Raw genomic sequence first — 11278 nt, 5'->3', positions numbered from 1 at the left:
TAAAACTATACTAAAAAACAAAACAAAAAAACACGGACAGACAGAACCCTAGTACAAATGGTAAAAGCAAAGCTATACAAACAAAATCACATAAAGAGGCATACACATACACACTCAGAAAAAGAGAAAAAGGAAAAAAATATATATCTATATATTTTTTAAAAAGGAAGAGAGCAACCAAATCAATAAACAAATCTACCAGTGATGATAAACTCTAAATACGAAACTGAGATAAACATAAAACCAAAAATAAATTAGATGCAGAAAGCAAACCCCAACTCTACAGTTGTTGCCAAAGTCCACTGCCTCAATTTTGGGATGATTCGTTGTCTATTCAGGTATTCCAGAGATGCAGGGGAGATCAAGTTGATTGTGGGGATTTAATCCACTGCTCCTGAGGCTGCTGGGAGAGATTTCCCTTTCTCTTCTTTGTTCGCACAGCTCCTGGGGTTCAGCTTTGGATTTGGCCCCACCTCTGCGTGTAGGTCACCTGAGGGCATCTGTCCCCACCCCCCAGACAGGATGGGGTTAAAGGAGAAGCTGCTTCGGGGGCTCTGGCTCACTCAGGCCGGGGGGAAGGAGGGGCATGGAGAGCGGGGCGAGCCTGCAGCAGCAGAGGCCGGCATGACATTGCCTCAGCCTGAGGGGCACCGTGCGTTCTCCCGGGGAAGTTGTCCCTGGATCACGGGACCCTGGCAGTGGTGGGCTGCACAGGCTCCGGGAGGGGAGGTGTGGAGAGTGACCTGTGCTTGCTCACAGGCTTCTTGGTGGTGGCAGCAGCAGCCTTAGCGTTTCATGCCCATCTCTGGGGTCCGCACTGATAGCCGCAGCTCGCGCCCATCTCTGGAGCTCGTTTAGGCAGTGCTCTGAATCCCCTCTCCTCACTCACCCCGAAACAATGGTCTCTTGCCTCTTAGGCAGGTCCAGACTTTTTCCCGGACTCCCTCCTGGCTAGCTGTGGTGCACTAGCCCCCTTAAGGCTGTGTTCACGCAGCCAATCCCAGTCCTCTCCCTGGGATCTGCCCTCTGAAGCCCAAGCTTCAGCTCCCAGCCCCCACACAACCCTGTGGGTGAGCAGACAAGCCTCTCGGGCTGGTGAGTGCTGGTTGGCACTTATCCTCCGTGCAGGAATCTCTCCGCTTTGCCCTCTGCACCCCTGTTGCTGCGCTCTCCTCCGTGGCTCTGAAGCTTCCCCCCCGTTACCCCCCGTCTCCACCAGTGAAGGGGATTCCTAGTGCGTGGAAACTTTTCCTCCTTCACAGCTAGAGAGCTGTGAAGAGATGCGGGTCCTGTTTCTATTGTCTATTCTATCCTATTTCTTTTGTCTCTGTTTTTTCTTTTTTCTTTTGCCCTACCCAGGTACGTGGGGAGTTTCTTGCCTTTTGGGAAGTCTGAGGTCTTCTGCCAGCGTTCAGTAGGTGTTCTGTAGTTGTTCCACATGTAGATGTATTTCTGATGTATTTGTGGGGAGGAAGGTGATCTCCATGTCTTACTCCTCCGCCATCTTGAAGGTCTCTCCCTACCTTTATTGTTTTTATTTTGTAAAAATAATTTATTCTATGGGCTCTGGTGAAAAGTCATGGTTCATTTAGTAAATATTGACTTAAGGCACACAGCAGAGCAATTCTCTCTCCAGCATATGTGTGACAAGATGTAGAGCCATCTGTTTGCTGAAGATAGGACGTTACGACAATATATCCACTTTGAAATACTGCTCTATATACACACCCTAACTGCTACATAGGTATATATGAATTTTTTTTAAAAAAGTCCAACTTACAAATGCTGTCACCCCAGAATATAATCCTTATCCACAACTCACCACAGGTTTGCATGAGTATGATTACCGAGAGTCACTTAATGTTGAGATATTAAGCTTCACCTCATTGTAACAATAAAAAAAATTATGTTCCTTTTGTCACCACCATTTTAAAAGGCAGGATAGATGCACCTCTCTCACCAAGGCCATGTTGCAAAATGGAAGAGTGACTGATGATGGTAAACCAGTTTTTATTTTTAATTTAATTTTTTTAAGAACTGTGGTTTCCAACAGTTGTTGAATCATTATCTGCTGAAGAAGAATGTGAAGAATGTGAAGTTGGGGTAATGGAGGCTGAACAAATCCTTAGAGAACCCTATTATATATAATGACGTATGATTCAAATGTGAGGGAAATAGGGAAGTGTAGCATTTCCACAACATACATAGAAAATTGTTGATGACTATATGTCAAGAATAATAAAATTGCACTCAAGTGAGAATGGTTGGCACTACATTAAGTTAATTAGACAAACACTGGGAAAGGATGAGTTTAACAGTTAAAAAGAAATTTGAGCTTAAGCTATTGGGGAAAAAATGCCCATAAATATTAAGAAGAACAAAGTTGGTGCAAGAAGAAGATGCAAAATATGTTAAAGATTCAAATTAACTTAATTTTCAAAAAATGGCTAAAGTAGAATATCTACTAGAGATATTTTCTCAAGAATCAAATAATTACCTCAAATGGGATTAAAGCTTATTTTAAAATGGGGAGAGATACAACAGGTTAGAAACTAGACCAGTAGAGGGAGCATAATATGGTTGGTCAACGAAGACACTGAGCATGGTTAAGATCTCTGTTAAGCAAAGATATAAAGATTGGGAGAATTATTCACTTTTATTTTAGATATGAATTCTCAGATGCAAAGATATCCATTAATGATTACAAGTAATTTGAAATTCCATCCTCTCAATTTAATACATTGTTTCCGTTGAATTCAGTTATTTGTATGGTAAGAACAAAACAAAGTATATTCGTATAAAAAATGTGAATGTTAAAAAAAAAATGAAAGATTTTGTAAAAATATATTAATACTATGGCAAGTAAAACAATGGGGTAAAGTTTAGTTGCAGAGCTGTGATGGTGGAAACTATGAATAAAATACATCAGAGTAATCAAGTGGTAGCAAAACATTTTGATTCTTAAGATAAAAAAAAAATAGTGTAATTTTCTCTATGCCTATGTAGATGGACACCATATTGCAGCTATCCTATCTGATACCAGTAAAATTTTTTACAAATATTGAATCTGATTATGTGAACAGAAATAATGTCACATGTTTATGAGTTTGGAAGGTTAAAAAGAAAGATATCAAGGTGGACTTAGTTAATTTTATAATACTTTACCTCTGGGGTGTTTGATTAATGTTCCTTGATGCTGCTTGTGACTCTGAAGAAGCAAGTGATAGATGCTAAAAATGATTTCAAAAGGATACATTATGATGGAAAATGAAGGAATGGAAAGGATTTCTATGCGGGAGAAGGGAAATAAAACTGAGTGAGGGTCCCTGGGAGGGTGTATTTGCAATATTCTGCAAGCTTTTGGCATAATATTATTCTGCAAAGGAAGTCTGTCTAAAATTATTAAAGGTAAGAAATTTAGTAGGTGTAGTCATCATCCTATGGAGTGTGTGTTATAAGCACTTAGTGGTAGTCTGATGAACTATGTCATAAAAAGCAGCAACCTTCAGGAACATGACAATCTTTGAGGTTTTAATGAGGAAATCCGACCACGTCTTCTCTTTTTTCCAAATCCCTTCCTCCACCCCACAAAGACAAGTCAGGCTAGAAATCCTTCCAACTACTGCTGTTGAAACTGTTTCGTGGAAGTGATCTTGCAAAAGAGAAAGTATAAGCATATGTCCAGGTTTTCAGGATGATACAGTGTTGTATAGTAGCAATTAAAATGAGGAAGTTGTCAGGGCTAGAAATATAATTTGGGAGGTCTAGGTAGAAAAAAATCCAGTAGAGATTCCTTTGTCTATAAATATGATTTGAATTGGGTCTGTATAAATACAGGGAATAAATCAGGACCAGAATAAATAAATAAAAGTCATATGAGCATCCAAAAAAAAAAAAAAGAATCAGGACCAGATATTCAACCAGAATCCAGAATATGTCAACTTCTGAAACAGGATTATAGTGACTTCAGGGTCAAAACTGCACCAGAACCACACTGTGCTTACGCTAGCAAATCATGTCATTTTCTCTGTGTTTACACACAGGTACGCACATTAGTGTTAATTTATATACTGCAGTGAAGATAATTCTATATAATGCCCCCAAAATGAGTTCAGTTCTTCTCCACTGAGGCTTTTATTGTAATTAGAGTATATTGAGTTTGAATAGAACCACAGAGATGCTGCTAAATGACTAAATATTGCATACATGAGGAAAACAGCATTTTTAAAAAGTGGTGCCTGAATAAAGTCTCTTCCTGTTGAGAAAGATCCTCTGTATACACACACACACACACACACACACACACACACACACAAATCTACACAGCCTCCCACATAATAATTTCCATATTAGATTTTTCCTTAGAAGATTCGTTATCAAGTCATTCTGATATATGTAAAATAAGAATAATTCTCTTACTTAATAATGGCTTTAGAAGCTAATAAATCTTTAAGCTTTTCATATCCTATTTTAGCTAAAATCAACTTTGAAAATTAATGCACATTATACTTGCTAAATTTAGGAATGGAGTATAAGTTTAGGTAATTTAAGAACCACAATACATAGTTTCAATTTTTAAAAAAAGTTCCTAAAAATAATAAAAAATAAAATTAATTAATTAAAAGTTCCAGCTAGACAATCTTACAGCTATTCAGTGGTTCATGTGTCTATTTTATTTTAGCTAAAATGTACAATGAAAACTATAAGGCAAAGAAAAGATACAACATGATCTTTAGAGAAAGTTATAAAATTCAAAACGAAATACATTTGGTTTGGAAATGATAACACTTTAGCTTTAATAACTTGATTATGTAAAATGTTCTAAATTACACAGTGATGAAGTCTCAGTTCAGTGAGTTTAGTTAAATTAAAGCATATACCACAATTTGCAAAATATTTATGATATTTAATCAAATATTATATTCATTTGGAAAGGTAATCAGAATACTTAAAATAACGTTATAAACACATTTATAAGTATACAAAATAATTAAACGTGACATTATTTACTCCTATGCTTATGTCTGCTTATTAAAGAACATTGACAATAAATAAATAATTCATAAGGTAAAGTTTTAGTTTTAATTTGAGATCTAATATTTAGTTACTGAAATGGAAAAAATCAATCTTGTTTTCACTTACCATCTCTAAATGAAATACTGCCTGCAGTTGATTGTAATTTAATTATACTATTAAGTTTATCTTTTAAAATCTCACTATATGAATTTTGGCTTTCAATTACATAATGCCAGCAGAAAAATTGCCATGAACATGATTACAAATTACCCCAGTGTGAAATTAATTACGAAGTCAACATGCCTACCTACCATGGTTGTCTCAGCGATCGAACCAAAGCTGTTTATGAATATGTTGCATGTGACATTAACTGGAGAGCCTGAAAAAGAGATTAAAACAAAGGCTGTTTTGATACTGATCTAAAATATTTTCAAGTATCTCCATGCCTCTAATTGGCAGTTAAAAAAAAAAAGAATTTAAAGCATTTCATTATCTGGCTACAAAGATTTGTCATTAGACTTGATAGCTATACAAGTAAAAAACACTGAAATATCGTGTGGTAGGGGTTAAAATAACTCAGTTAATCTCTGCCTAAGCTAGTCAGATAAAATCACACACAAAAGCTGATATCTAAGCCTAATTTATTTTGTTTGTTTTTACATGAACATAATTGAGTCACTTAATTTTACAAGGTTTGCTACAAAAAAAGACAGCAGCCCCTTCCCCTATACCCCCATTTAATCCCTCCCTGGAGATGATCACTTCAACTCATTTAAACAACTCTTTGGGTGTTTACCTCGATTTCTCTGAACAATAAGTTTATTTTACTCCTTTAGATGTTTTCATTTTAGACATTATGTTCTGACGGCCACAGCAGAAGGTAAGGATTTCGCTTTCTTTCACACCTTATTCCCACCCCTGCTACCTTACACCTTTTTTCTGTCCTTCCATTACCCAAATACAGCTACATTGTCACTGTTGTTAGATCACTATTCACTTTTTACTTTATTATGACAAGGTAAATGTTACCTCCAACTAACCATATAATGTACTATGATCACTCTTTCCTGCAGAACATGTTCCTGAGGTTGATGATTGTTTTATATATTTCATATAGTTTCCTCCATATGTATCATTAACTTATGCACAAGTTCTGAAATGTCTAAACTGTGTTTCCGTAACAGACTCATCAGATACTCTATTAACTTTCTCTTCCATCAGGCTTACTCCATTCTAGATTTGTTGTCCTGGAGCATAGCAGTCATCTTATGCTTTCCCATAATCCTCCTACTGGAGATGTCCCTCCTTTGTGGGACCTCTTTTCGTGGTCCCCATTCCTTCTTCTTTCTTGGACCATTTCTTCATTTTAGTGGAACATGTCCTTCAGTAATTTTTTGAGAAATGGTGCATAAGGATGTGAAGCTTTTCAGAACTTGCTTGTTTACAAATGTTCTTTTTTATGCCCTCAAACTTAATTAACGCCTAGATTTGGTACCACATTTTAGGCAGGAAATTGTTTTTTCTTCTGAATTTTAAAGACATTTCTTCATTAGCTTCTATTTTCTAGTATTGCTGTTGAAAGGTCCAAAGCCATTCTGATTCTTGATCCTTTGTCAAGATAAAAGGGATGTTCTCTTTGTACCAATATTTTTATTCTTTAAAAAAAATGGCTTCATTAGTTAAAATAGCTTATTACTCAAGGTTTTAATTTACATTTACTTAATTTCTGGTGCACAAGTTTCACCTTTGTTTTCCTACTCATTTTCTGATAGCATTTATCTTGCCAGAATGAGGTACAGAAAAAAAAACAAAAAATAAATTCTATCCATAGGCCTATGAATTCTATGTACATTGAAATCATCTGGTGATCTTTAAAAAAGATTGATACATGATTCTTACCTTCTAATTTAGTTGGTATGACATGCAACCAAGACACTGGTATTTTTAAAAGCTCCCCACATAATTCAGATGTGCAACATAAGAAATTCCAGAGTAGGAAACAGCTGTGGCCATTATACCATAGGACTAAAGTGAATTGGGGTTTTATTAGAGATGGAGAAAATGAGAGACAGGAGTCCGGACTTCGAACATTAAAAATGCAAAGCTAATCATTTTAATAAGAGAGTTGACTATTATAAATTTGGTCAACCTGCTAACAAAACATGGTGGTTGTTATGTACTTAGAAAGAGCCCAAATTCTATTGTGTCGAGATGCCTAGAACATAACATTCAAACAGATATAGAGGCTACATTGTTTGAAATATAAAGGATGGACATTTAAGAAAACCTCATAAAAGTTCTGAATCCTGGAGGTGCTATAATTAGTTATTACTAGTAGAAAGGGTTTCTTTTTTAACTTTAAAACTTTTTTTCAAAATGTTATTTCTAAATATTAACATTTTTTTTAAATGTGTAGGATGATAGAAATGTCTTGTCACCACGTAAGAGAAGAGAAAGCACAGGTATTGTACTCCACGATTATTTTATCCCACCATAAGAGAAGTATGAAGTCACAATTAACTGTTAGAAGATACATATGTGTGTGTGTGTGTGTGTGTGTGTGTGTGTATTTTTTTTTCTTTTTTTTTACTTAATGTAAGTCTAAGGTGGTGAATTCTAAAATATATACACAGCCTGACTGGAATCTTGAAAAACTAAAAGCCAATCTTTGATATTCTCTAGGCTATTCTCTTTCTTCTTGAGAACTCTAAAATTCTGCTATTTTCTTTTGCTGTTAACAGCATCATGAATCTGGGGAATATCTCCTCCCTCAAGATAAATTCTGTCATGCTTTACTGACTCAAATCCATTGGAGGAGGGAAAACGCAAACGTTTTAGTATTGGGTTAATTCATCTTCCAGTAAAATGAAACTAGAGGTACATCCATGTTGGGGAAACATGGCCCTGTAAGAAGCCGCTGCTACAGAACTGCCAGCTCCATCTGACTGTGATCTCTTTGGCTGAAATTGGAATAATAAAAGTGGGGGGATGAATTTCTTATTTTAATTCAGCAAGGGGCAGAGTTTTTATTTTTTAGTCTCATCTTCTAAATTTAATCATTATGCATAGAATTACAGATAATATTGGTGAAAAATAGGATGAAGGTGAAAATTTAGCGTAGGCTTCAGAGACCTGAAGTTAGTAATGTCTGTTCTGATGCATTTCAGGGTCCCGTGGGAGCAGGTGCTGTACAGTACATCCTAATGATTCCAGAAAGGTTCTGAAAGGGAGCAGTAAGAATTACTGTGCTAGGAGGAGGACTCCTCTGATGCATTTGTTTTCTCCCTAAAATAACATGTTTCCGTAGAAGAGCAATGGTCCCAGGAGAGGGGGCTACTTTAGGCTTTCACTAGCAGCTGGGAACATGATGCTTCACACTGTATGAACCAGACTCCAGCCCTTGCTTCTCCAGTGCCTCCCATAAGGTGCAGAAAACTCTTCCTAAGGGCAGAAAGTCAGCCTGCCCTAAGCTTTATTGTCTAATCCATCAGTTATCAGATGTGTTCCTCGCCTGGCTATTAGGACGTACAAAAGTGCTATTTAGTTTCCATTTTACTGCTTATTTGTATGTATTCTCTTCTTCAGCATGAAGAAAGGTGAATGGATTCAGGCACCAAACTTTAATTTCAAATTTGAAAAACAGAGCACTCACTTGAAAGATATACATATAAGATATATACTCACATTTTATATATATATATATATATAAAATACATATACATATATAGAATTTATTTTATTTTTAAAAAATTTAAAATATATTAAGGTATGAAGCAATTTGGAAATAAAGTCTACTGTTTTTAAAGATAGTCTTGGGCTAGATCATAGAATTTCTTCAATGTAATACCAAGGTATTTGGAATTTACTTCATGAACATGAAGGAGTCTTTACAGACTCTTGTTCATGAGAGTGTAGTAAACCAACACAACATGGTGCATGGTTGAATGGATAGCAAAAGCTTAGACATCAAGAAAACAGGAATTTATTGTAACAGTTTAGATGGGAAATACAATGGCCCTGACCAAGGACAGTGACAGTGGAGATAGAGTACAAGGAATGAAGTGGATACAGTTTATAAGGCAGTATATTCTACACTTTAAGATTCTGATCCATGTCAGATCAGGGGAGCAGTCTTGGAGTAGTCTTTCTACCCTCACTATTAATATATATTATATATTCAAAAATTTTGTAGGGAACGAAGCTCAGAGAGGATTGTAAATTTTCTATTGCCATTACAGAGAGCACCTGTTTAGCAGTCATTGGTCAATCTGGTACTTCTCTGTGCCAAAGCAAAAAACTTTTATATCCATCTAATATACTGCTATGTTTAGCAACAGAGCAAATAACTGCTATAGCATCCATATGGCAAATTGTGCTTTAAAATTGTTCACTGCCTTAGCCATCGTTGGCCTGAAAAGCAAATGACAGTAGTCGCAGATGTTTTCAGCAGGATGTCTTCTTTTAGATGACTCTTAAAGAAACAGAACATGGCTTTTAAGTTCAGAGATGGACAAAGGCGAAATGGCAAAGTACAATGCAAAGCCTTGGCAGTTACATTATTGTTATCCATGTTGGGGAAAAATTGTTCACCAGGCAAATCTAGAGCAAATAAACAAAGAGACAAAAAACAACCCAAGTGTTCATGAAAATGACCCTAAAAAACTCTTAATGTAATGTTGCATTAAAGCCACATCCTTTCGAAAGACATAAGAATGCAATCAAAACATTAAATTTCAAAAAAATCTGTTTAGTGATTTGTTTTTATTTTAGATAAATATATATATTTATGTAGTCAGGTCATGAGGAAAGATATTATTTTTATTTTTTAATTGACAAAAGCATATTTGATTGCTGTAAATCCATATTTTAGATTATTTTTTAGATACTTGAAAAAAGGTTTGAAAATTATGGCATAAAAATAGGATTCAATTTATTCTTCCCCTTCCCTTCCCTTTCCTTCTTGAAAATGTAGCCGAAAGTCATTCTCTCGGGCAGTACAAGATAGGCTTCCGCGCTGGGGATGGCTGTGGGGAGTGTGGACAACTAGAGCAGGGTGAGAAGGACATCAGCGGGGAAGGATTTCACAGCATGGGGTGTTGGAGCCTGAGTGGGGCAGCCTTGCATGGGGAGTGAGAGCCTGAACAGGACCCTGAGGAATTTGTGCAGGAGAGGGAGTGGCAGCAGACAAGAGAGATTCATTACGTAGTGATCAAATATGTAATTCTATTAAGGATAATGGGAGCCTTACTGTCAAATGAGGGAGTTGAAATATGGAGACTCAGAAACTAGAATAAACCTATGGTAGTAGAGATACCAGGGAGAACTCATGGTTTTCAGTAGATAGAGAATTAAATACATAGATGTAAATGAATATATATATGTGTGTGTGTGTCTACATATGTGTGTATATGTATGTATACTTATGCATATATGTGTATGTATATAGACACATTCTGGCAGACACCAACTTAGCCAGTTAATCAAAGTGAACATCATCAGTCATGGTAAAAATTAACATCATTCACAATCTAATAAGATGCAATTAGAACACAGCATCACTTCTGTGATATTCCTATCAAGATGCATTACCTAAATTGAATCATGAGGAAACATGAGACTAATGCAAATCGAGGAACATTCTGTTAAATAAAGGAATAATAATATCTTTTTAAATGCCAAGATCATGACAGTCATAGGAAGAATGAGGCTCTGTTCGGACTAAAGGAGACAATGAGAAATGACCCATAAAACGCGAGACATGATTCCAAACCGAATTCTTTTGCTATGAAGCCATTATTTAGATAATTGATAAAATTTGAATGGGAGCCTGAAAATTAGGTGGTAGCAATATATCCATGTTAATTTGCTTGTTTCCATGATTAGACTGTGGTTGTCTAAGAGAATGTGCTTTTTGGCATGATACACCCAAGTACTGGGGCATCAGGTCAACAACTTACTTTCAAGTCGTTTGGGGAAAAAAATAGTTTGTGCTATACTTGCAAATCGTCTGTTAGTTTGAGAATGTTTTAAAATAAAAAAAAGAGAAATAAGTACTACAGAGAGAAAATATTAGAAAATAATCAGGGGCGGAGTCAAGATGGTGGACTAGGAGGACGCAGAATTCTCGTCTCCGCACAACTAGGGCACCTACCAGGCACCGGTGGGGGACCACGGACACCTAAGGGGACGGGAGGAACCCCCAGCAACTGGGTAGGACGTGGAGTGTGGGGGGAGTGAGGGGGGAGGAGAAGTGGAGGCGGGA

General features: G+C 36.5%; 1 protein-coding gene across 2 annotated transcripts in view; it reads right to left on the bottom strand.

Moving 5' to 3' along the window:
- GLRA3 (glycine receptor alpha 3) overlaps window positions 1–11278 on the bottom strand; it is a 172517-nt gene that overhangs the window by 119053 nt on the left and 42186 nt on the right. For both annotated transcript variants that reach the window (XM_024130871.1, XM_024130872.1), the window contains exon 3: window positions 5328–5395. In XM_024130871.1, coding sequence (XP_023986639.1) covers window positions 5328–5395 — 68 coding nt within the window. The remainder of the gene's footprint in view (window positions 1–5327; window positions 5396–11278) is intronic.

The sequence above is a fragment of the Physeter macrocephalus genome, chromosome 9, assembly GCF_002837175.3.
Source record: "Physeter macrocephalus isolate SW-GA chromosome 9, ASM283717v5, whole genome shotgun sequence".
Classification (NCBI taxonomy): domain Eukaryota; kingdom Metazoa; phylum Chordata; class Mammalia; order Artiodactyla; family Physeteridae; genus Physeter; species Physeter macrocephalus.
The sequence above is the reverse complement of the archived record's forward strand: the minus strand, read 5'-3'. Positions and strand labels throughout refer to the sequence as shown.